Genomic DNA, 27245 nt, shown 5'->3' with positions numbered 1-27245 from the left:
AGTTTCCCGAACGGTATCCACATGACAGTACATATTCGGAATGTCTTTTTTTTTGTCACGCACCCGGAACTGTCAAGTGCATAATCATCGTTATTCGATTACTCCTGTCACTTAGGTCTCTGTTATTTAATTAATGATGCTCGTACCACTTTATTACAGGTGACGCATCGGTATCTGTAGCGGCACCAAAAACGTCAATTCGACGTAAATGATGAAATATTATTTTACGTCGATGTGTCATTTTTCGCGGCGAAAGTCCGTTCGACGGGTTCAAAGATGCGTATCGATAAGAGGATAATTGGCAATTAAGATGGACAAGCGTAGTTAAGACGAATGCCGGATAGGACTCGGATTTCGGGTCGCGAGCTGGCGCTTCTCCAGTTTCACTTCAGGAATGCAAGAAAGCCCCAAGTCGCAGTTTGATAACCAGTCGGCCCGTTCGGCACGGTCTTAAATCGATTAATGGCCCCTCTCAATGAATCCTTTGATTCGCCACGAGGACACTCGAGAATCTTAACTTACGACAAGGGGAAAACAAATTATATCTCAGCGTTGTATTCCCAATCAGGGTCTGTTTCCTTGCATCCGCTGTTGCATCCATACGAATTTATTTGGTTAATTAAGCGAAACAATAATACGAATCATATCTCCCAGATTTTAAGAGAGACGAGAAACCGCTTGTGAAACCATTTAAATGCAAAGTTCGCTAATGGAATATATTCTTTATGATATATTTTCTCTCTCTTTCTCTCTCTCCTTTTCTCTCCTTATAAAGATAAAATAAATCTTTCAATTTTTTATCATGCTAAAATATATATTCATAAGTATACGGGAGAATAGAACCTAAATTTCATTTTTGCTGACTTATGTCGCTGTCGCGAATTCAACTCGCTTAAAGCTACATCCATGCTAGCCTCTGACGTGTTAATCTTCGATAATAGTATATTCGTTCTTATTTGAACCATTTATCACATTATTCTCGGCGCAACATATTTCTCACCGAACGAGATTTCAAGAATAGATGTAGTCTTCGTTAGGATCGAGATATTCGCGTAAAGCCCGATAGCATTTTTTACGTCGTCTGGTTTTGGACGAAACTCGAATATTTCAAGGACAATCAGAAGCTATTGCGGGAAATCGATGAGAGCCTCGCTTCTATCGTGAAATGAAATATGAAACGAACCGTGCTCGCCGACTTCGGCATCGAAAGTGAGCCACTTTTTGCGCCGATTCTCTATTTCTGAGAGCGACGCGAGTCGCGCCGTTTCAAGCATAGTTGAGCAACGAGATCGCTCGTAAAACGGAAGAGCGTGCGTTTCCGCCGCCTTCGCCGCGACAAACGCTTCCGAGATTCCGCCTCTTCGACACCTTTTCCGAGGAAATCGTGCCAAAGGGGCGCCGCGTCCTCGCGCGCCCAAGTGTAACACACAATGACGGGGCGACGACGTTTCGCGTTCCGGAAAATGAACACAAATAAATAAGCGCGCGCGTGCCGGTTTTTCCCGCATCCGCGTAAAAAGAGAGTCCTCCTTTTAACGGCATCGTTGTGTAAAAAAAAAAAAAACTTTCACCGTTTCTTCTCACGATCTGAATAATACTCTAATCCTCGTACTGTACGAAGGTACGTCAAAAAGATTAGAAAAGTTCGCCGATCTATACCCATCGTCGAATGAGAAAAATGCGAAATAATTATTTTCCCGACCGGTCGCACCAATGTTTAAAAATGTTTTGCCTGTGATCGTCTGATAACACCCGTATTTAAAACGCGATCTATAAAACACGATCCGTTTTCACTCGGCGACGTTGGCGCGACAATTTCACGCCATTTCTACCTGCGATCTCAGATAGCACGGCGAGCGAAGGCACCATCTCTCTCTCCACGGAGAGATCGCGCACGAACAATTAAATCGTACAGTCGTCGGCGAGAGAATAATTGTCGGGACGGCGATCTCGGTCACATTACGCGAAAACGATCTGTCATACTTAACATATATCACGTATAAATGTGTCCCCCACATAGGAAAGATGACTATAATAAATAATTAATAAAAAGTCTTTTTTTTATTAGATTCTAATTTTATCTAAAAAAAAATTTGATTAAAAAACAGATTTAAGAAAAAATTTGATGACTTCTCTTTTACTATTGCAGCATTTTCAAAAGTTTCCTTTAACATTTCAACGTTAAATAAACAGAAAATAAAATTAAAATTCGAGAGAAACAAAATTATGTTCACATTCTTGCACCGCGCAAACTTAACTCATTGGAATCGCTCAATTTTTAGCATTAAATAACGCCGTAATCAGTCTCAGTTTCGCTTTTAATAAGAGAGAAACTTTGCATAAAGTATGGAATATTATCTGGTATCATTATATAAATTTTCTGCTGCATATTCAGCTTTCACGGTTTTACACTTGAACCTGTCCGCTCTACGACATTGCCAGATAGAAGATAAATATCACATACGATGGCATACCGTCGCGACGTGCAAGCCGTCGTCGTTTATCACGAACGGCTCTCGTCTTTCTCGTTGCGTTAAATGCACGGCTAAACGCGCGACGCGCGACGGGCTCGACGCGCGGCTCTTTTTAATATCAGTAAGTTTCACCACGGCGGAAGTGATGCGGCTCGCACTGTGAAAGCGCATATCGCGGATAATGTATGCGGATGACGAGCTTATTTCCACGGATGATCATGCATTAAGAATTGTCGCCGACAATTCTCGATTCGAGCTGCTAAGTTCTTCTCCACTAACTATTGGACCAATACAATTTTTATATGGAGAAAATATTATGGTAGAAATTGTAACAAAATTCGTCTTTACAATATTTTGTTGTAATAATGCTATAAAACTAATAATAATAATAACATAATTAATATAAATCTTTTATTACGTCTAAAAAATTATTAAGAAAAAATTAAATTTATCTATTAAATAACTATCAAATATAAAGCTCAAATATAAAAAAAAATCATATATAAAGTTGAAAATTACATTTTGCGATTAAATACGCGATTTATTGTAATTCAGAAGTTGAATAATGTATAGTTTAATAACGAGATTGTATTTGATAATTACATGTGTCTGTAATTGTAATTAAAAATTTTGATTATATGTGTATAGTGCTGAAAATTTTTGTCGCAATACGTAATTGTACGTAGGACGTCTGCGACAGCGATGCGTGGGCTCATCTTCGAGGTATGTCAAGGAAAACAAGTATGCCGAACGATATTGGAAAAACGTCGTGGAGGACTTTGTGCATCGTGAGATTCGCGTGGGATACATACGATTGTACAACGTGATCACAATACCGAATGATCTCGCTGATTGTGAGCGCAGCGTGATACCTCGAGGACGCTGGGGCTCCTCGAAAGTCGAGAACAAGGCGGGAATTAAGGAAACATTCGTACGATCCGTACGAACTGATTGGCGATCGCAAAGAAACGAAAACATGTTTCGCGAACTTCTTCAGAATACTTGTGTCGGTTCAAAATTCAAGATTCTTAAGAAGAGTTTCACGTTTCTTTCTTTTTATTATTAAGGTCGTATAATCTGTGAACATTCTTTTTTTTTTCTTTACGATTTGTTCGCGATAGTGCAGTGGATGCTCCGCGAGGACATCGAGACGAAACCATCGAAAACGAAAAATACAATTCATGGAGACCTTGTGCGAGTTTTTAGAGTCAAGCATTTTAGCCTAATGTAATTTGCCGCTAAATGATGAGCTGTAAACCCGCCGAATTTATTAACTACATTTTATAAAAAACATTTTTATTTAAGCAAATGCATTTCAACGGTGTTACTTCTTATTTTACATAGATCATTTCCAACCATTTAATAAAATTATTATTTACAATGGCGATCAAATAAAAACGTCGGAAAATTTATTATCAATTAGTTAATAAACAATTATTCGGAAAATTTAATAACAATTAGTTAATAAATAATTGTTTAATTAATAAACAATTATTATATATCTGTTATGTAAAAATTTAATTACTGATATTATTCTCACATTAAATCCTTTTTTATACTTATTATTACCTTTATTACATCACTATTATTTCGATTATTATCTTTATATAATTATATAATATAAAATTATATATAATTAATATAATTATTAATATAAAAATTTATAAATGTGTATAAAAAAAATATTGTATATATGTACAAACAGATAGTTAAATTTAATGAATACACCAATTTATCTTTGGATTGTCTTATCTACTTTCTCGATAATAGTTTTACAACGATATGAGCATTTATGGAGTGTAAAATTGAATCCTAAAAAAAAAAGAGTTATAATTAACGGTGCCGGTAATTGACGTTTAAAACGCAACGAAAGTGGCACGTCTAATTTACAAGTCGAACGAAGACAAAAATTTAGCGTGCCGAAATCATTTTGCTTTTCAAAAGGAATTAGCCGGCAGACATCTCGTTATACTTTAAAATGCTTAGGTATATTAGGTATATTAATAAGAGGCACACCGAAAGCCGGATGTTGACCCTTCGGAGCTGAAAAGAGAAACTCGTTACATGATCTCTACATGGATCAACGATGACTGAGACTTCTCTCTTCGTTCACATTAAGATGAACTTTCCACCTGCCGAGAGACAATAAAACAATAACACTGAAACAAACATATAAATCACGTCATAACAGTTTGTTGTTCGAACAAGCAAGAATTACCGGTGAATGCGTATCTTCTTTTTTGATCTTTAATGAACATACCTATTTCTACATCTGTTCGTTTGAATATGTTTTATAGAAACTGTATATTACGGAAACCGACGTTGAATGCGTACTAAATCACGTGTCCGTGATTATAATTTCCAGAATAAAATGAAATAAAAGAATTGCATGACGACTGTGGGATGATGAAGAAGGATTTAATGCATGAGCAATTTATTCGACTGCGATAAATACGAACTGCGATAATATGCTGTATTAGTCACGTGCTGCATTCAAGAGAACTGCAATTTCTCTCTTTCTCCTCTCGCGTTTATGCGTTACTATGGGCCACACTTACCTACTGATCCATATTACTCAAGCGGCGGTACTCAAACCATCGTGAGAAAATTAAAGATTCGGATCTTTTGAAAAATCTATTAATTTTCGATTTTGAAATCCCTATTAATAATAAAAATGTAAAAATATTTATATAACTTATTCTATTTCCAAAAAAACTTAATGTAAAGTAAAATTTATTTTATCAAGAAATCTATTCATCAAATAATTTTTCATTTTTTTCTTTCTTTCTTAACTCTTTCACTATTCTTAATTAATTCATTTTTTAAATTATCTATCTACGTTGTTTTTTTTATTTTTAATTTTATTCTTTTTCTTATTCTTTATATTTTTATTTCTTGCATTTAATATTCGGTTGCAATAAAAAATCAAAATATGCAAGTAAGTCTTGAATTTAACAAGTATTGTGTAGTGTAATAAAAATTTTTGATCAATTATAGTATCAAAAATACATAATGTAAAAAATATATTTGTACTCACTAATACAACTATATATTTTTTTAAATATTAGAAAAATAATTTTTAAATAGTAGAATCTATTATAAACTATAAAACCACGTGCATTATTATTTTCGCATGCAGTTAATTACTGAAATTATGAACTTGTATTATGAATAATTAAATATAAAATAATTAAATGTATACACAAATTGTAGATAAAATATTTTGCTGTTTCCTCATCACATTACTTGTCTCGAATTTCTAAAAGAGAGAAAGTAGATTCTTTGAAATGTCGGTATCTTTATATGTCTTATTTCTCGAAACTTATTTCACGCACAGTAATTCAAAATTAGCTGTATGTGTATATATATTTTTTTAAACCAAATATTAACATTTATTTAATAAATTTAATTAATAAATCATTTTAAAATTTAAATTTGCTGTTCTAATTTATGCCAACGTAATTTGTTCGTAATTTTCAAATTATATGTTAAATAATTTGTATCGGAAAAAATAACGTTCAAAGAAATAAAACAGAAAGAGGTAGCAAATTAGTGATCAGTGGTAGAAAATTATTAATATTATAAATTATTAACATCGCGATTACACGATTATATATACATGCTATTCCGACGATGCTTCAAGTGCTGCGGATAGGAGGAAGTGATTATCGATTTAAAGCAAAAGAGATCAAAGAGATTTCATCGGAGAGGGAGCACGTGGTGTACTTGCGGCCCGCGGCCAGAATAGGACGTTACACAGGTGTGCATCGCCGTCGTCGTCATTTAACCGATCGACTTTCACTGGCGGGTCTCTGAACTCGCTGGCGGCCTCTCACGAAGAACGCCTCTTCCGGTTCGTCCCGAACCGGCCCCTCGTTCGTGAACTTGAAAATTAAACCGGCTGCCGTCGACAAAGTTTCGCGCGTCTCCGGAATCCCGTTGATAAAGATCTACCCGATAATTAAAACTCGCTTACACGAGAGAGAGAAAGAGAGAAAGAGAGAGAGAGAGAGAAGTGGGGAGACTTACGCCGTGGTGGAACAATGGTACGACAAAACGCGTATGGAAACGCAATAACTACTGCTCTGTGCAACTTTTCTGATGAGTCATTTTCAACGGAAAAGAACAATTATGTTTGACATGATTTATTTAATTTGTAAGTAAAACAATAGAGAGCAATGCAAAGTTTTCGAAATATGCGAAATTTTTACAGTGATACACTTAACGATCTGTAATATCGAGGAAAATTTTTAAGCTATTGTAGAATAGTAGTATAAACAGTATTTATTCTTTTTAATTTAGTAAATAAAGTAAAAAAATACTAAATACATTGGATGAGGCATTAGGCAGAAGTTTGAAATTGAGTGCAAAGCGAAACTAATTGATGCAAATGTTGTTATTAAGATTACCGCGATAGAAATCTCTACTCTTTTATTTTCAGTTTATCCAACGAGACTGTAGAATAATATCTCTGCAGCTAATATGAGGTGAGACTTATTGTGAATTAATTTAGAGGAACGAATCTTTGCCGCTAGCAGCCGCTGAAGAACACGGTTATGCCTTTATTCACATATGTATGTGCATACTTTTAAAAATTAAATAAAAATATTATGTTATTTATTATAAAGAGAGGTTTTTATCTATTTTTATATAATTACTAATCAAATTAATTTTATTAATATCTATTATTTAAGAAAAAAAAGACGAATTTGTAAACGTCTGCAAAAATCGAAGAATCTATAAATCTGTTAGATGATATGGACGATATTCTGTAATTCAAGAATATTGCTATATGAGATAATTCTCATAATTTGGAAATCTAAGAGCTGTACAAAAAAAAAACATAAAACGAAAGCGGTGTAAAGTTGAGAAATGAAGGGCGAAATATGAGTACTGAGAAAGTATTAAGAGAAGAGGAAACCGGAGATAAAGATGTAATGATGTGGTCCAATCGTTGTCCTGAATGTGCAAATTTTTCTTGGCAATGGTCCGATAATTGGAACAAACGGAAGTAACGCATTATTGCCACAAATTAATTTCGTCACGGCTTAAATAAAAGTTGCTTCAATTTGCAGAGGAACGCAAGAAGGTTTATTTTTGTTTCCTGAGTAATGACACGATTTCTTATACCATTATGTTTCATTTCTCTTTCTCTTTCTCCCTGTCCTTCTCTTGTTGATCAATAAAATATTTTCGGTAATTTATATAAATAGTGTTCTCCTAAAAAAGCTGTTTACGCGACATAATGAATTTTTTTTTACTAAACAGTGCCTTTGACATTTAACTGAGAGCGCAGATTTGCATAGAAACTGCGAATTAAATACTGGTCCTCTTTCTCATATTGAAACACGACAAAATAACAAACATGACAACATCTCGAGCAAAAAAAAAGAACTCTGAAAAAGCAGAACTCTCTGAAAGGATTTTTTTTTTGGTATAGTTTTCTCTTCCATTTAACACTTGCCACACTTAAACCATGTACAGAAACATCTTCAGTTACGCGTGCCTTCTCTTTCACTCTTGTAAATAAATTGTAAAAGTACACAAGGGTTATCTTTCTCCTGGAGGGAGAAGAGCTTAACCCCGATTATTTGTGTATGACAGACTAATTAATATTATTAATAATTTTAATCGTTTCAGACGTCTCCCTTAAGTCTCACGGATATCGAACGATAGGAGAAGGATCGGCCTCCCCTCTCTCCGTCCCCGGAAGGGTTAAGCGCGGACGTCTCACGCCGTTACGGAAGAAGACGAAGGCGGGCGCGAGAAGTAGGTCGGAGAGAAGTCTCGCTCATACGTCGATCGGGCGCACGAGGAGCCGCCGGCCGAGCGGCACCGTCAGTCTCGCGAAGATATTCCGGGAGTCAACAGGTGCGGTAAAGGAGCCAGGGAGCCTCCGGAGTGAGAGCCCCTTCTTCCTCTTTCCTCGTCGCTTTCGTCACTCTCGTCTGAAGAAGCCGGAGCAGAGACTCCCGCGATTCGCGCGACGTTTCCCAATTCGCGACGACAACCGGTGACAGTCGCATATCATGCAGTCCTGAAGAAAGTATCTTCGTTTTCCCCCCCCGCGGACACATCTCGTGCACATCTTTCTCCGCTCGCCGCCTTGTACTTTTTATTTATCACAGAAAATAATTGCTAGGAAATCCAGGAAAAATGGCGATAATAAGGAGATGCCAGGTAAATATTTTTTTTTCTCGCCCTCTTTTTCTCTCCTTCTCCGTTTTCAATTTTTATCATAAAATATGCATGTGGTGCATCGTGAGTTTGAGATGATGTGATTTTTGTAGAAAGTGTTGCGGATTCTATCGCGCGTGTTTCAAAGAGTTGTTAAACAGGAAAAAAATCATCGCGGCAAAAGTACTTTTTAAATTTTATTTCCGAATAGAGAAATTCTGTTATCAGATTCGTGAAAAATTAGTTTCCCCGATCACAAAAAAATTCAGAATTACGCAATTAATTGACTGCATTAGAAAAATCGCTTCTCCAGACTAAAATAAGCATTTCTCTTCTTCTTGCTTTCACAATCACGCCGCGTGTTCCTTTATCTAATACATAGTATGCACAGAGTATTAATGATTTCACCTGCTGAAGCTTTTATGAATGAGATAAGATCAAAGTTTTTATCAATAAGATCAAAGTCAATGATCAATTAATCCGCAAAAAATGCGGATGGGCCGTCGCTTCCGTTGGTTACGTAAATATATACGCGGCTTATCTCTATTCATGATCGTTGCAATAATAACCGTGAACGATACCGCACGGTTGATCGCAGGTTAATCTCGATCATCTTACGGCGCCCGCGCTTAATCGATTGGCACGCGTGACGAAACTTGATCTTCACGATCGACGATCAACGATCGACGATCGGCGGTAGAGCGTGGGCGGTTTCCACACGAATGAACGCGACGGTCATCGGGAAAAAAACTAGATCTAGGCTTAATTGCCGTGCAATTAATGTCGACCCGTGGATTTTCTGGAGCGGAAACCACGAGTGACATGCATCAGTGTGCCATGCATATCGTTGTGCCGCGTATTTCGACCTCGCTTTAATGCGTAGCGTTAACTGACCGGGATCTCGTGTGTTTCGCACAACTAAATTTGGCTCTTTCCTTCAAAAGAAATGGAAAAATATGCATAATTATTTTGGAAATAAATAAATAATAATTGGTTAATTATTAAATAAAGTTTCGAAACTTGATGTAAGGTTTCAGATTTAAACAAAAAGACAAACGTACGATCAGAAACTCATAAAAATAAAGGATTTAATACAGTTTCAATAAGTTAAAAAAACAATCTTAATAGCCGAAGAATTAATCTCGATTTTCAATTATTTCAATTATCAAATATTTCTACTAAATCATTATCAAAACGTGACGAATTGTATTATAATTACTGGTTGGATTTTGAATTAAGTGTTTGCACAAGAATTTCGAATTATTTTAAACGTATAATTTTGGAACCATAATTAAACTTTTATTTTTGAAATACTTTAAAGCGCGATTTCAATCAAATTGAATTCTAATTTTTAAATAATAGGAAATAAATAAATGAACAGCCTTTGTTATCGAAATTAATATATCGTATCGTCAATATCAGATATCAATAGCTGCTGACAGTCGTCTATCGAAAGTCATCAGAATGGAAAAAGTGGATCGTCTCGCGTGCTCCCTGCTGACGTATATGTATACTTATGGTGCGATACGCACCGGTCGAGTAGACAAGTTAACGCACGCGCGTTTGTTTCACGCAAAACGTGCACGGGGAAAGCATGTCGTTCCATTTCACTTGTCGGTGTAGCACGCTCGGTCCAGAGCCACCTTTCACGATTTTATTTCATTTTATCCGCTTTTTGCGCGTACGCGATTAGAAAGTATTTTTTTTCCCCGCCGTAACACACGTCGAACTTCAAGTGCACGTACTTCAACGGCCGGATGTTCGGACGTTTTCACGTTAACGAGGACTTTAAGTGGTTTCTAAAGGTTGTACTCTAAGTAATGACATTCGCCAAGGAAATCAGACTAACAGCACGTTTATTAATAATAATAATAATAATAATAATAATAATAATAGCAAATTTATTAATAACCGGCGAAATTATCGATTCTGATCAAGAAGGTATACTTCTGCTACCAACTTAATGATCTACATCGTCCGTATATTTCTTCGCATTCCGTTACGCTTCTGTCACCTAGTTTTGGTATGTCGAAATGATATTTTATAATTCGCGCAATGACTCAGCTGCAAATTTACGGCGCAATCGCCGCGAGGATTGTCAGCTGCGCGTAATTCCAATCAGGGATAATCGTCACGTTTGATAATAGAAAGTAACCCGCCGCTCGGTTACTACATTGCTATTTTCTAACGCCGGGAAAGAATGCCGACAATCTCAACGGGCTATTAAATTTCTCTCGTCGCCGAACCGCGCTGGAGCGTTGCTCCGATGACTCGGCGCCGATTCATCCGTTACGAATAAATCGAGATGCGCCGACGAGAATTCGTGGGATGCGACTCGAAAACCACGCTGCGGCTACTTAAATGTTCGCCGGTGTATTTATTCGTCCGTCGCGAACGTAAACGCGCGGGCAAACTGCTGAATTTCTAGGGACTCGTAAGGCCGACTTTCGAAAACCTTTTGAAAACTCATTTTGCATTCCGGTCGTCTCCGTTTGTTCTTCAATTGTCGAGGCGCAATCATGCATGTACGCAACATCAGATGCACACGTTCGCGCAAAAATTATGGTGCGCAGTACCTCTGATGAAGCAGTACGTCATCCCGGTTGCGTCGGTGAACATTATCAAACAATCGAAGTCGACCACACACTTAAGAAAATTCTGCAACTTTGCATCAATCTAAAGTAACATTTCTCAATCATTCTTTCATTCATATTATCAACTATTGGTTGAAAAAAGAAGTTTAGATGAGGAATTATTATTATTATTATTATTAATCTGTTATAACCATTAACGTTAAGCATGATTATTGATTTTGAATAACCATCTCAACGCGACTGTTATTTTTTTTTATTAAATAGGCTAAATATTAGCTTATTTAATAAAAAATAATTTAAAACGTTTCAAGAATGAAATTATATAATAAGTTATAAGATAAATTATATGATGAATTATATAATAAATAATAAAATTATATATATATATTAATTTTATACTAAGCGATTCAATTTTATTTCAGATTACCTTTCTTCTATTTTTCGTGGCTTTAATACTTGGCACATACTGTGGCGAGTTACCTAAACCAGGCTACACCAGAACGATGCTGAAGGTCTCTCGAAGTCTTCCGGGTGAGACGGAAGAGCTGAAAGTGCGAACGAGCGAAGGCAACGTGGCCACTTTAATCGTCAAACGACGAGACAAATCATCGTTCACCAATGATTCGAAGGTGACACCAAAACCTGCTCGAGAAGACTCGAACTTTACTGTGGAAAATAAAAGAAATTTTTCGATAAACGGGCAGAACGAATCGACGCTCAATGAAGAGAGGAGCGAAGCTAAAAAGAAGGATGAAGTTCGAAGACTCGAGGAAGCTCAAGTAGAACAGATCAGGGCGACGTTCTCCAGATCTTCGGAAAGTGAAAAGCCGAACGCTCGAACCGATAAGAGACCGACATCTGAGAGAAGTCAGCCTATTAGCTTAATGGATTACGGGAAATGGACGCCATTGAACGCGGACGGAAGGGCTTTGGAGCAGAAGGAGCCGGAGGAAGAGGAGGAGTATCGAAATTGGAAACCGTTGCAGACGAACGTGGAGACTGCCATCGAGAGAAGAACAAACTACGACAGGTTAGGCGAAGCTGCATTCGGCAGCAATATCCTGTTTGCCAGGAACTTCCAGGATCGAGTTCAGAAGAGCTTCGAACTTAACGATCAAAGTGCCGCGAACGAGGGCGCGCTTCATTACATGTATATACCTCATATAGTGTCCACGAGAACGAATATTGGTGCCAATCTGTTGAAAAATCGAGACAGCAAAGCCGTGCCTCCGGAGGTGGTCGTTCGATCGGAGATCAATGTGAAGACCGCGCCGAAGAGAACGCCCATGTCATTGGACATCGATGGTATACCGGTAATTCATGGTACGAGAATGCCCGACGAGCCTATCGACAAAGTGCAAACCTGGCGAAACGCTCGGGTTATCAATAACAAACTGATAACTCCCGAAGGCAGTTCGACGGTTACCGCGGAGCCTCCTCCTGTCGAGCCTTTTGATGAGAACGCGGAGAAGAGGCACAAATTTGAAAAGTTCTTTAAAGATGTTAATCGAAGGTGAGATATACGATTTATAAAAAATCGGTCGAGTATTGCCCGAGTAAGAGTGTTTAAAATAAAAACTCGCTAATTGTCGTACCCACAAAAACATAAATGTGAATATAATTTTATAATTGTGTCAATTATTTTAGTCACGTATATAATTGTTTTCGTTGATCGTTTGTCGTATTGAACAATTCCCAGTTTTCTGTTTAGTTTTTTAATTTTTGCTTTACGCTATATAGGTACGGTCGCAACTACGACGAGGAAGCCCGCAACGTGTACTTCGAGTGGGATCCGAGGAATTACAAAAACGAAGCCTTGAAAGCCGAGGTCTACGAGCCACACAATGACCACTATCGCGCGAGTGTCCACAAGCGGATGCTGCATCCGGACGGCATCGCGAGCTACCCGATTTCTCAACGTTACACCACCGAGAGTCAGACCATCGCGCCGGTAGTGCTGAAGGCTGGCGCCCGCGCGCCCGTTCTCCAGTACGCCCATCCGGAGCTGGGCGTGCAACCGGCCAAGATCCTGAAGAACGAGAAACGCCGACCGGACAATTTCCCGGAAAGCCAGCATTCGTTTACCGAGCAACGTCACAAGAAGAAGTACGTGTTGAACAACAAGAACATGGACAGCTACACGACGAAGAACTACTATCCGAATCAGCACTTCTACGGCTTGAAACGACCGTACGATCCGCCGTTCTGGGTGAAGATCTCGGAAAATCTGAAGAATCAGTTTTCCACCGGGGTCGAGAGGGTCTCGCAGTTCACCAGGCCGGTGATCGACCCTCTGGTGGAGGCCACTCACAAGATCTCGCAGAATCTCGGTCTGTCTAAGGGCCCAACCAAGGAGGCTCAGAACAAGATCGACACGGTGGCAACAGGCACGAGTATCCTGATACCGGCTCTGGGTCTCGTCGCATCTGGTGCCGCGCTCGGCATAGGCGCCGTGGCGGTTGGCCGGTATCTCGACGTCGACGTACTGAAACGATCGAACGCGGACGACGACGATCTGGAGCACAAGCGTGCCCTGGAAGCCGGAACGTACTTGAGCACGCTCGAGGACGGGAGTCTAAGGTCGAACGAAGCGACGCCGCAGACCCTGTACGTGCTGCAGAACCTTCCTCAGAACGGTAAAGTGAGAAACGAGGATATGGACTCGGCGGAGAGCGACGGGGTCTTCCTGGTTTTGGAGGAGGACAAGCGGAACGCCGAGAGGATTGAGAATCGAGAAAGTAAACAGGTGGTGGACGAAGCTGATTATGTGGAAACCAACGGACGTAAAAAGAGAAGTCTCGATTATCTAGACATCTTCAAGACGGACAGCGACATGAAGAATCTGGTACGCAGCAAGCGCTTTCAGAGGAAAGGAGCCGATTCCATCAGCGAGATCGTGGAAATCGATCTGCCCGCTGGCTTAGATCGCGTCGATATCACCGAATTCCTGATCCCGAAGAAGAATAAGGAGAAGCACTTGAGTGAAAATTCGGTTTTAATTGTCAAAGACAGCTTGAAGATTCCATCAGAAAATTTTCGAGTGTTGGATCAAAACGCATTGAAGAACGCCGCGAAGATGATCGGTGACAGTTCACGGGATGCAACTTTGATAAATGAAGGTAATGGACAGCAGGGAAGAAATCAGAGACTCGGTGCTTTTTTCGTGTTGGACAGATCGCAAGTTTTCGGAAGTAATCTCGAGAAGGAAACGACGAACAGGAGACGAAAGCGAAGCGTCGAAAGTGACCAGGAGCTCCTGGACGCGTTGCAGAATCTGGAGAACGCTGAAGTGGCGGAAGTTGCTCACATACGGGGCGATTGGACGAACACGCCCTGCGCGAAGAGGATATTTTGCGACACGATGATCCAAAGAGGTGCCGATGCTTCGCTGCTTATGGAGAAAAAGATGGCGGGGTTATTAAGATTGTGAGTACTTTTGATTTTTTATATTTTTATCCATAAGAGACGAAAATATATCTCTACTTTACTGTACATTCGAGGGACGGAAAGGAAATTATTGACTAGACTTAGAATGTAATTATTATAATCGAATGAATATTTAATTATTTATTAAATTTACGACCTGCGTAAATTTAATAAATGATTAAATATAATAAAGCGCGATAATAAAATTGAAAAAATTTCGATGAGATAACAAATCATTTAATTGTTTTTTACATTTCTATTTAAAAATTATTATCTTCTCTTCTTAGTTATTTGTTTGCTTTTGATTCGTTCACTTTAAATTTTTGATACGATATTGTTAATTAAAGTACATTCTGCACTTTTAAATTCTTCATTTCTTTCTTCTTTTTTATTAATATAATTTCTATTTTTGAAAAGTAATGTATTCTTTAATTATTTATTCCAAATTACGTAACAATAATTGATTGCAATATTACATTAAAATATAGTTTCTAATTAAAAATTATTATAACTACGTAACAGTTTCTTCACTGTTAGCGTTTATAAAGTAATGCGCGAAACCGCGTACTTATATCGCGGGTTATGCTCGCTTTATTAATGTCACAATACCGCAAATCGCTTTTGTCGGTAATGGCAACTCGAAATACACTAAATCGATCGCATCGATTCTCGCCGTATTCCCGTGAAATCATTACAAGCCGATTCAATCGGCCTGAAACTATCAGGCATTCGAAACGTCAACGAGACGCCGATAACAGCCAGTCGGACAGAACTACAGTCCGAGCCGTGGATAACTTTCTTTCAGCTTTCGCCGACGACGTCCTACTGACTGATTCGACTTTTACCTCTTAGCACAGTTTCACTGTATGCGCACGCTGCGCCCTGTCCGCTATCGCGCTGGCCATGTGCGATAGGAAAAAAAAAAGATCGTCGAGAGAAAGAGAAAGACTCAAACATGTTATCGAAAACAAAAGAAAAGAAGGGACAAAGAGAAAACTCGCTGTATGTATACATACATACATCCGATGTGATAATTTACTTGCCACGTCGCGTTCGCCTCTCCTTCCAGTTCTTCTCAATCGCGAATAATCCCTGTCGAGCCGCTTTCTGATGCGGTTCCATCAGCGTCACAGTAATTAAGCGAAATGTGTCATTTCAAATGATTCATCCCGTCTAAAATTCACCGCTGCGTATTGGAAATTCATTCGCAATTATTAATATGTAATTATAAATTAATTAATTCGTAACAAATACAAATGCTTCTTACGCACTTTTCTATATTATTTCATAATCGAGACTTTTATCTGTCTCTTATTCTCGAAAGTTAGAAATAGTTTGTAAAATTCGAGGAACTTTAAGGTGTTTAGGAAGTTTCGTCTTGAGAAAGACGATTGTCCGGATGAGCGTCGCTTGAGATAAATTGAAAGCGGGATGAGAGAGCTCAAGTTCTCGCGAGTAATTCCAATGATATTACGTGTTCGTTATCCACGAATGGATTGTTAATGACAAATATGGCATTTCCTGTACTGACAACATGTGAAACACACGCCATTATTCAATTCAATTCATTGCAAACGCGTGCATCCATATACCGATGGGAGAGCGGCATTATATCATGTACTATGTTGTAATGCATACTATCCCCGAGCAGGCAGTTCTCACATACGTGACGAGAATTTGCAGGACAAACCGCATTTCTAAAAATAGCGAGAATTGCAATGGCCAATGAAAGAAGGACAATATAAGCTTCCTTTGCCAATTTTTTCTGCTCACGATTACATATGTGCCTCTAAGATATTGAAACTTCTTTAAAACTCTTTCTCTCATTTTCGTACATTCGATTAGCCAAATAATCGATATTAAATTGAAAATATAAAATTTTACTTTTTTTTTCAGAAAAGATTTCCGCTTCTTTTTGCTTAAAATTAAGGAATAACGTCACGATGAATAATAAACTGCATTTGTATTTTGAAAATACACTTAAATTTTACTTTATATAATTATAATGTATTATAATTATTTTTTAATTAACTATTTAGCGTACAAGTACAGATACTTCTAAATCAGCTAGTATGTCTCAGTGTGTCCTAAAGAAAGCGAGTTAATTGGAGCGAGTGATCGTTAATGGGGAGCACGGTGAAAAGATTAAAAGATTTGTAATCTAGTGCACACCTAATTAGTAATTAACTGCGTGCGGTGTCGGTCATTTGTCGAAGTGTGTCTCCAACTTTCTAATGGTTCGCTATCGTACACTAATCGACGTTCGTACGCGTACTTACAGAATCCAACCTGGAGCGGCCGTACAGGTGTCCAGTCACTTCGAGGAGGTCATGGACGCTGTCAGGAGACACGATTGTTCTAGCTTCCTGTGCCCACAGGCGAGACCCGGCAACGTCTTCTTTTAGATACGCCTGTAGTCCTCAAACTGCATCATCAACTCTTCTCCTACAAGTTGGCGCTTTTAACTCTAGTTAAGTTCTGCAAAAAAAATATTTTGTTTCTCTTAGTGTTTCGTTGCGTTTGCGTCTTAAAAACTCAGCTGCGTTTCCCTCTTCTTTTCTCGGACGCAGCTTAGAAATTACTCTTCTATCTCGACGTTTCAGGGGACAATTATTTCGATTAGCAACGGGAAATATTTTCGCATTAAAAACATCACTTACAGAAAATCTTGTATATATAATTGTTAACAATACGCAAACTTTTTAGCTGCGTTCAATAACGTAGTAACAAAAAAATAAGCACGGAACGTTTTCTTATGTAAAATTAATTTAAACGTTGCTCAAATATGTCGATGTATAGAAATGTCAACAATACGGAAAGAGTTAAATGTTCTATCAAGGCTTGCCGGATATATTAATTCGCGGTATATATGGTATATGAGGTACTTTTTGATTAATGGAAATTTTTCCTATTCGCGATTGTGATCAGTTGCATCTAAAATATTTTAACATGATCAAGAGAAATAATTTGCAATGGTCTTGCAATTAAAAACGTTTTCGTCAAATACGTTTGAATCAGCGCCGAACCAAAACTGTACATACTTGCCATCGAGGCGATTTTATTTAATATGCACTCATATTTGTAACTTAAGATAATTAAGTGTATAGAATTTAAGAAAGAGGAGTAAGCTCGGCGGTAAATGAATTGCATCTTCTGCAATTTCCAAGAATGTTCACCATATATTGTGGTATTGTACCTAATCGTCCTTTCGGTGAACATTTTCGCCCGTCGTCGCTTCGTCTCGTCTTATTTCTGATCCCCGCGTTTCGTCCGAATATAAATTATGTCGCGCGTGAAGTATAATTTTTATTTCGATACGCTGAGAGATCAGAAACGATCAGAAAAATGATCGAAATGTTATTCGAATGCTATATCGAATATTACTAATTCAAAGAGAGAGAGAGAAACGTTCGCCAGAACCGTTACGAGAATATATTTATTTCTGTCCCTACACGCGTATGACATCGTGTATGTATAAGTCAACGAATAAATAATATTTTCTACGACACACGTGCGGTATACATATATCTGAGTTTTTAATTCACTCTCACTTCAGTGACATCTATTCGTATATTTTGAACAACTGCTGAAAATTAAGCACTGGTCGATGCTAACGAGCGAACGACCACATTGGGCAAGCAACTTGCTTATAGCCGAAAAGCGTGTGCTACACATTCACGGCATCCAATTCGGCGCATGGTGATTACGTACCACTCATGTTACTATTGATTGTTATCCGAAAGGGTTTACAGAAGTACTCACAGATGGTAGCGGTACAATCCTCTGTGTACTGGGCAAGCGCACAATCAGGGCGGTTTGATCAGGAGGAACGTCACGCGTCAGTCAAACGATAATTTTCGCTCCGTGAACTGCATAATGCCCGCCAAAGAAGGTAGAATCTCGAAAAAAATAGTCAAAAGTTCGCATATTCCGCGATATTCTATTAAAAAAAACATAGGCGCGTTGTGTGAAATAGTTATGTAATGCAATTGTATTATAGTATAAAAATTATATTTTTAATAGTATGTGCGCTGCTAGGACACATTTTTAATAGTATATGTGTTATTAGAACTCCTGCTTAAATTCTCAAAAAGGCAACATTTTCAAAGGATTAATTATAACTAAAATTACTGTTCATAAAATAATTAGTGTTTCTAAGTTCATAAGTTAACGAAATCTTACGTTTTTAAATAACTTGCTTTGTGTGGAATGATTACTATTTACATTGATATTAATGCATAGTTTTTAATATTTTCTTAATTTTAGTCAATTTTAATATACTAGTCATATATATTGTGTTTACGTTACAATTTATTTCTACTTTCTCAACATTACAAAGATATTTCTTCTCTTAAAGTGACTATATCCTGTTTGCTACTTAATAAGTTGTTCTTATAAAATGATTTTTTAGTAAAGAATGCTCACAATATTAATACATGGTAACGTTTACGTAACTAACAATTGCTCATTAAATAAAGGGAATTATTTGCTTTGAATTTATCGCAAAAAAAGGATATATATGCAATTATAATTTTTTGCAAGGCATCTATACATCTGTTATAAAAGTTCGGAACTTCATGTTCCACGAAAGTTTGCGAGAACGGGTATAAAACTTTCTATGCTAGCAAAGGCTTGCTTTCTCGACATATAGCTTGTGTTCCAAAGTGTTTTTGAGTGGCGAAGTGGAATTGGACATGGTGCATAAGTTGAACGATTAATTTCGCCGGTGTATACACGATTCATTTTTTGTCTCTCTCCGTTATAGACAAAGAGTTTGTCGGAAACTTTAATCCTTAGAAAACCGAGATACGATTGAAATAGCAATTTTTCGTCAGAATAAAAAACCTTACAAAAGTAGATCTTTTTAAAGAGAATTATAACTATTATTAAAAACGTTTTAAACTTTTAGTTCAGCTTTAGAAAAATGACATATATTCTTTTTTTACGTCATCCATTACGAATCTTTCTTTAATATTTTCCCTGTCGAGTCTTAAAGAAATATTAGTTGCGAATTTTACGAATAAGTGCTTCGATTTTTATAGATATCTATAACGCAGAAACATTCGTAAAATATTAAGTAATTTTTAAATTTGTTTATAAATAAATAATTGTTCCAAGCAAGTCAGAAAAACAAATTTTAGAAAGTAACATAATGTGATAATATTTCTTTTAAATTAACACGGAAATATTCTTTATAAAATTTGATTTTGTTAGATTTAACAAATTACGCCTTTGCGCTGAGTCGCCATTGTTTACGGATATTGGGCATATGGCCTGATCCACTTATACCTCTGAGTGAATTTCATCGGCCAAACATAAGATTTGCAATCGTATCATGTATCCTGACTTTTTACGTAATCATACCGCAATTGACGAATATGATTCTTGCCTGGGGCAATGTGGCTCGAATGGGGGAATACGTCGCCTCCGCGAACTTCAGCTTGATGGCACTATGCAAGTTAGTTGGTACTTGGTATCACGGTGACAGTAAGTTATCATTTGGAGAATAAATTATTATATCGTTATTTTTTATCGTAAGAGCTACACAGTGTGAAGATTCGTTATTTAACTTGAAGATCAATGTTGTGCAACAGTTTTATTCATATATAAAGGGGTTTAATGCCTCGCCCATGTGAATCATTCATATTGATATATATATATCATATTTACTTCGAAAGCGCTTCGAACGGTGATGGCATCGGTCGTAACCGATTGGACGACTTCGAAGACCGACTGGGAACGAAATACAATGTTAAATATCGCGAGACGTGGAAGAAACTTATCTTTTACATGTTACGTGTCCAGTGCAACCACAGTCACGTTTTACATATCTCTCAACATCCTGAAGTTCTATAACAATTTGCACCTGTCTTATCGGAATCTCGTATATAAGTTTGCCTATCCTTACAACATTCAGAAGAGCCCGAATTACGAAATCACTTTTTACGTTCAACTTTCCGGCGGCACGTACGCGGCCCTCATTAATTGTACAGTCGACAGTTTCGTTTCGATACTAGTGCTGCACATATGCGCGCAGTTGATAAATCTACGAACGACACTCTACAATCTGGTTGACCAGCGAGCAAAAAGATCTATATCCTCCTCGACATTTAAGAAAGGCCTAGCCGCGATTACTATGCGTCACGAACATCTCATCAGGTATGTCGAGAAAGGACTCTGCACGATTGTTACGGAAAAATTCCGGTCACCATTCCGTTTTGAAATACGAGTCGAGAGTTGTAGTTTATTGAACAAATGTCTCCATTGCTACAACTTAAACTTAATGAATGCTATCTAGTAGAGGTATGCGAATCAAGCATTTACATGGCATTTACATTCGAATCGAATTGAATTTTTGATAACATGTTCGAAATCGAATCAAATCAAATCTGAAATTTTTACTTCGAATCGAATCGAATCTGAATCAAATTTTCCTAGATTTACATTACATGTTAAGTTAAACGTAATAAATATCAAAATTTATGAATTACTTTATTTTACGCAATGATTTAAATAAACTGAAGATCTGTTTTCGATTATATTTCATTACAAAGGATCATGATCTTATGTGACATTTTGAACTAGAAAATATGTAATTAATAATATGTGTATACACGAATAGTTAGAATGCTTTCGAATATTTTCTATATTAATCTACATAGATACATTACATACATCAAAAATACTTATTTATTAGATAAGAATAATTGATCGCACGGGAGATATAAATGAAGCAAATAAAATAGGCGATTGATTCGAAATCGAAACATTGTTGATTCAAAATTCTCGAACTATTCGATTTAAAATTTTACAGATTTGAAAACGAATTTGAATCGAATCCACTGTAATTCGATTCAATTCTCGATTCGAATTATTCGCACACCTTTACAGTATCTAGAGATATAGAGCTTTAAGTCGTAGAACGTCTGCTGAGTGTCTGCTATATCTCTTTAAGATAACCAGATACTTTCTTTTATGTATAATAAGTATACGTATGTACGCATGTATTCTTGAATGTGAGTGCTACGTGTGCGTGTATGCGTGGCATGTGAGTGCATGTACCATTTATGCAGAGTTAGAAAGTAACTCGTTACTTGTAACGAAATTAGGGTTACTTCTTCAGTAACTTCGTTACTTTTTTCCATCTATAACTGTAACTTAACTTGGTAACTATAGTAACTAATTCAATAATAACTTTCATAATTATTCTATATATTTCAAACTTATTTCAATATATTATCAATATAGGCTACGGTTGAATCACTTTTCCTACTTTTTAAATAAAATTGTATACATATAGATTAGTAAAACGTAACACGTAAACATATAAATTAGCCTTTTTGTTTGATCTTAATATATATAGTATGTTATTCATTTTGCTCTGTTATAATAATAGAAAAGTAACTCAAAAGTTACTTCTTGAGTAAATATACATATTATTTTTTAGACCCGATAACTTGTGACAATAACTATAAGTTATTTTTTAAAAACAAAAACCTATAACTATAACTAATTACTTTTACTTACAAAGCAACTCTCTCAATCCTACATTTATGTATGAGTTTCGTGTATGGTTTTATAAATATGTTATTTATACGAATTTGATGGCTCGTGTAGCCGTCACAATATGCATTCCAAAATATGTGCATTGTACAATGTATAAACATAAAACATACTAAATTATGAACACATCCACATTTTTATAAAATCACACACGACAAATACTCAACATAAACGTACACTCACACACCTGTTACATATAAAAGAAGTATTAAGTTATCTTAAAGAAATATAGCAGACACTCAGGTTCTATGACTTCTATAGACTCTATATCTCTCTCTATCTTGATAGATGGGTGTGGCAATAAAAACATGTTTTTAAAATTTCAAAAACATCATATCTTAAAACGAACGGATTTAACGAAGTGATTTTTTTATAAGATTCATACAGGGTCCTTTCCAGTGATCATTCAACAGCGAAATATCTTTACAGTAATTAATTATCAGATATTTTAAAATAAAATTTAACGTTTCTCTTTCATATTTATTAGAGAAGGTATATACAATGTCACATAAACAGTGTTTCTTAATTAAGATATATTTTAATATAATTTTCAAAATATTTACAGCATTTTAAGATTATTAGACTTAAATATGAACATATAATAAAATACGTAAACACATATCAGTTTACTTTAAAAATTAAAATCAGTTTACTTTTATAAAATTTATACATTAAAGTAATTACAATTAGTTGATAATGATTATGAATTCAAGGAATGCGAAGGCAATCGACAACTGCTATAGCGCAGTTTTATTTGTGCACTTGTTATGCGCTACTTTTCAGCTGTGTTTTGAAAGCTTTCAAGTTTTCACGGTAAGTGAGAAGATTTGTTTTGTTTTTCGCACAACTTATGCAACAGAAGAATTTAATTTACTTATATTAAATATATGTTTTAATTTTTAATTTCTAGTAACAATGCTTTTCTTTAAATTATTTTTTGCGTTAAAATTGAGATAATTAAAGTGACCGTTCCGAAATTTGTGGGATATCTCGATTTTCAAATCTTTATAAAAGTCTCGAAAGAATCCTAGACGGGACACCATCCCAGTGAAAAATGATCGCTAATTCGATGTCGAATCGATGTCGAATCGACGTCGATATGATGACTTCAACATCGATTTGACATCAAATTGAAAAGCATTTCTCACTGGGATTTGCCCTGACTTTTCACGGCAATCCGGGAGGAATGATGCCACCTGCAGATGCAACGATTATAATATGAAGGGATAATAGACAACCATTGGCAGATTTGGCAGTAATGTATCCCCTCCATATATCGTAATCGTCTGCAATTTGTGTGTGTGTGTGTGGGAAACGATTAGAAATTTGGGTAGGCAATTAGAGTCAATAACGCAGTACTTGGTGCGTGAATAATTTAACCTTCTCATAAATTAATCCTCCAAAAGATATGAGAAAGAACAGTAGTCTATAGAATATCGTGCAAAAATTGTGAGGTAACTTATGTTGGCCAGACAAAGAGACAAATTAAAATCAAAATCTCGGAACACAGGAATGATAATCGTAACAGTAACATGCATTCAGTGGTCACGGAGTATAAACTACAGTTCGATTATGCTTTCGATTAGGGGAATTCGAGATTTTAGATACAGAAAGATTCATTAATAGTCTAGAAGATCGATTTCGGAAATGTTACATATCACACTTCAGAAGGATAGTATTAATTTACAATCTGACACACACGCACGCAGAATTTTTGCATCACGCATATGCCTCGATTTTAACGACGTTTAAATAATAATCGGGTGCGTATGAGCCTCATGTGACATTGCTTTTATTATTTTTATATTTATCTTCATATTTAGGTACATTTATACCTTTCATCATGACCGACGAACATTTTAAATTATAACACACAACTGTTCACATTCTGTACGCAACATATTATATGTATCAAGTTGTATTCTCAATACAATCGCTATCAATTCCTTCTGTGCTTTATATATATTATATATTATTACATATACGAATCGACTTGTTCCGGAAGGTTGTGAGTGATTGGGCTTCGTGAATTATACAGCATACATTACATTAGAACATTTTAACTCAATTCGGGTCATTTATTATAGATGACAAATCTTTTAATCTGGTAATTAGAAGCACATTTCACATAGTAACGGAACATCTACCTCTCATTGCTTCGGATTCAAATGCGGAACAATCGATGTTGAATTAGCAGAATAACGTTTTTAACGTAAGGGTTTTTTTGGGGGAAATTATCGCTGATGAAAGCCTAAATAAGGCTGAAACATTCGATATTGAAAAATGTATTGAAGAATTAGTTTATAAGAAGATTAAATTATTTACGCATCAAGTACTGCGTTATTGACTGTAATTGCCTAACCAAATTGCTAATCGGTTTAAAAGCAGTTAGTTTAAGCGTGTGTGCATAGCAACAAAATACTTTATAATTTAAGATGAAAAATTCTGATTTTTTTTATTATGTTGCGATTTTCTAAGATTGATATCCCGAAATTGACTTATCAAAAGTTGGTTATCTTGTATAACATTAATCCTTAGTACACACAATTGGGTCATTCATTTGAACAATTGTGTCGGCTGCAACTAGTTATAACATTTATACAATTTTTTAAATACACAACCTTGATACTTCTTAAAGATGTTAAAATGTATGTAAGAATTACTTAAAAATTTTTATACACTTTTAAAAGTGATAAATATTAATCCAAGCACGAATAACTCATCGTGTGTAGTAAAAAATCGGAAAATAATCATATATACTAAAGAGTAAAAAGAGTATGCAAAAAATAGGAAAAAAGCTAAATATAAATTTTGTTCTGAAACTTTCAATAAACATTTTACTAATGATGTCTAAGAATGTAACAGTAAAAGGATTTTACAGATAAATGGCCAGAAGTATCAATATGGCGGACTGGTCTGTATCGCTTTCATTAGATTTGTGTCTACATTATTTTGCATCAGTAACGTTATATGTGTATGAGAAGGCATTAATTGGAGGACACGACAAAAATGACCTATCCGCCATATTGGTACTTCTGGCCATTTCTCTGCAAAATTCTTTTACTGTTATATTCTTAGACATCATCAATAAAATGTTTATTATTAAAAGTTTCAGAACAAAATTTTATATTTAGCTTTTTTTCTACTTTTTGCGTATTTCTTTATAGTACATTTAATTATTATAAATAATTATTTAAAAAAATAAGTAGAAAAAAATAAGTATTATTTTCAGATAATACAAAGTCATACGAAAGTACCTATAATTAAAATGGCTTTTGTTTCATTTTACTGCACCCTTGTATTGACGCATTTGTATATTTACTGTTACTCAGCTGAAAGACTTTTAATAGAGGTAAATTATATATACATGCAAAAAAAAAATAACTTAACATTATCAGCTAAATATCAGTAGCTAGTTCAAACTTTGCTGTCATTGCTAAAACTTATCTATTAAAGATCAAATATATATGTTGCGAGATACAATTTTATTAGCTAAAATAAAAGCGTACTTTAACAGTAGCTAAGAAACTGGCACACAAAAAGAATGATTTTGCTGAAAAATTTAAAAGTTTTGCTGGATATTCCTCAAAAGAATTAGCTAAACGTCATTTGATTCTAGCAGCAAATATCTTTTACTGTAGCGTCTAAATTTTAACAACTAATAAATTTAGCTTTGGCAGTAACGATTAGCTGTTCCTATTTTAAAGACATACATTAGCTGTCACGGCTATATTTTAGTTGGCCAATCCTTTCTCTGCGTGTATCAAATCCGATATTTCTGTGCGAAACAAAAATATAATTTTCAGAGCACCAGTATGGCGTATGGCATATACGAATGTAAGTGGTACGATATGTCACCGGAAGAGGCTAGAAGTTTAATGTTTATGGCATATCGAGCTACCCTTCCGCTTAGACTGATGGCTGGAAAATTCGGAAATTTTTCATTAGAAATGTTCGGAGCAGTAAGATTTTTTTATATACTTGGCGTTGCGCCGCTACCGCTTTGCTTGATCGAATAGAAAGAATATTTTATTTTTCACGCATCAAAAGAATTTAATTTTTGGCCTATAAAGAGAGTGATAAAACATAATCATAAACACTTTTTCTTAGTTTATTTTCCACACTTTCAAGGTAATTTAAATTTTACTTTAAAAATATTTTAAAAATAAATTAAAAATACCTTCTTTCGACCACACTCGATCCACGATGCTAAACAATTCGAGAGATATCAGAGACAGAGAAATAATTGATCAATCGCGTTGACTAATTGATTGAATTGTTCAAATGTAATTATTGTTAATTTTATCTCCGCTCATGGAGTGACTTCTAATATTATGGACACAATAAGACTTGTTTTATCACCTTTTATATGTATCTGATTATTGTGCTTTCTTTTTTATGTATGCTGCACTATATTGAGTATAAGAATAGTATCATAATTATTATTACTCACGAAAAAAAAACTAAAATTTATATTTCATTCTTACATAGACGGTGAAAACGTCAGTGGGATACCTATCTGTATTAATGACACTGATGGACAAAGTATAATGCTGAAATAATATTAAGTTAAATGCGCGTACTTAATTACTATTTATTTTCTACATACTGTGTTAACAGGTTTATATAAATTACCTGTTATATAATTTTTGGTGGAAATATATGTTTTTGAGCAATAAAATGAATTATTTATTTATCACTCCTTAGCGTATCTTAACTCTGTTTAATTGAGAAAATAATGCTAAATTAAAAAAGAAAAGCAATATTTATAATATTCGATTCAGATTTAACAAAAAGTATTATCCTATCTTAAAATTGTCGTGTTACCTGCGTTGAAGCCTCTTTTCCCCAATGTTTAAAAATTCATATCTTCTAGAAAAATAAAGATAGCGACTTCTTTCTGGACTCATCTTAAAGATGAATTTTGCTATTTAAAAAAAATGCTATTTTTTTATCGTAATTTTTTTTTTTTAAATGGCCGATTTAATATGGCCGTTCAAAACGTCATTTT

General features: G+C 35.7%; 3 protein-coding genes across 3 annotated transcripts in view; 2 read left to right on the top strand and 1 right to left on the bottom strand.

Annotated features, from left to right (window-relative positions):
* The window catches only part of LOC105454601, a 29711-nt gene extending 12695 nt beyond the window's left edge, over positions 1–17016 (bottom strand). Inside the window, exon 1 of the mRNA XM_011697319.1 lies at positions 16951–17016. The gene's annotated coding sequence lies outside the window, so the exon portion shown is untranslated. The remainder of the gene's footprint in view (positions 1–16950) is intronic.
* LOC105454603 lies at positions 8321–18196 on the top strand. Its single transcript, XM_011697323.1, has 4 exons — positions 8321–8654; positions 11668–12758; positions 12986–14671; positions 16953–18196. Exons 1-4 carry the CDS (start codon positions 8631–8633, stop codon positions 17074–17076), a joined length of 2925 nt encoding a protein of 974 aa, XP_011695625.1. The 5' UTR covers positions 8321–8630; the 3' UTR covers positions 17077–18196.
* Positions 18197–19966: 1770 nt separating this feature from the next.
* On the top strand, positions 19967–26850 carry LOC105454600 (odorant receptor 13a-like). Its single transcript, XM_011697318.1, has 6 exons — positions 19967–20158; positions 20350–20830; positions 22948–23038; positions 25455–25586; positions 26041–26196; positions 26726–26850. Exons 1-6 carry the CDS (start codon positions 20050–20052, stop codon positions 26783–26785), a joined length of 1029 nt encoding a protein of 342 aa, XP_011695620.1. The 5' UTR covers positions 19967–20049; the 3' UTR covers positions 26786–26850.
* The last annotated feature ends 395 nt before the right edge of the window (positions 26851–27245 follow it).

The sequence above is a fragment of the Wasmannia auropunctata genome, unplaced genomic scaffold, assembly GCF_000956235.1.
Source record: "Wasmannia auropunctata unplaced genomic scaffold, wasmannia.A_1.0 LD335980.1, whole genome shotgun sequence".
Taxonomy (NCBI): domain Eukaryota; kingdom Metazoa; phylum Arthropoda; class Insecta; order Hymenoptera; family Formicidae; genus Wasmannia; species Wasmannia auropunctata.
Note: the sequence above shows the minus strand (reverse complement) of the source record. Positions and strands in the feature narration are given on the sequence as shown.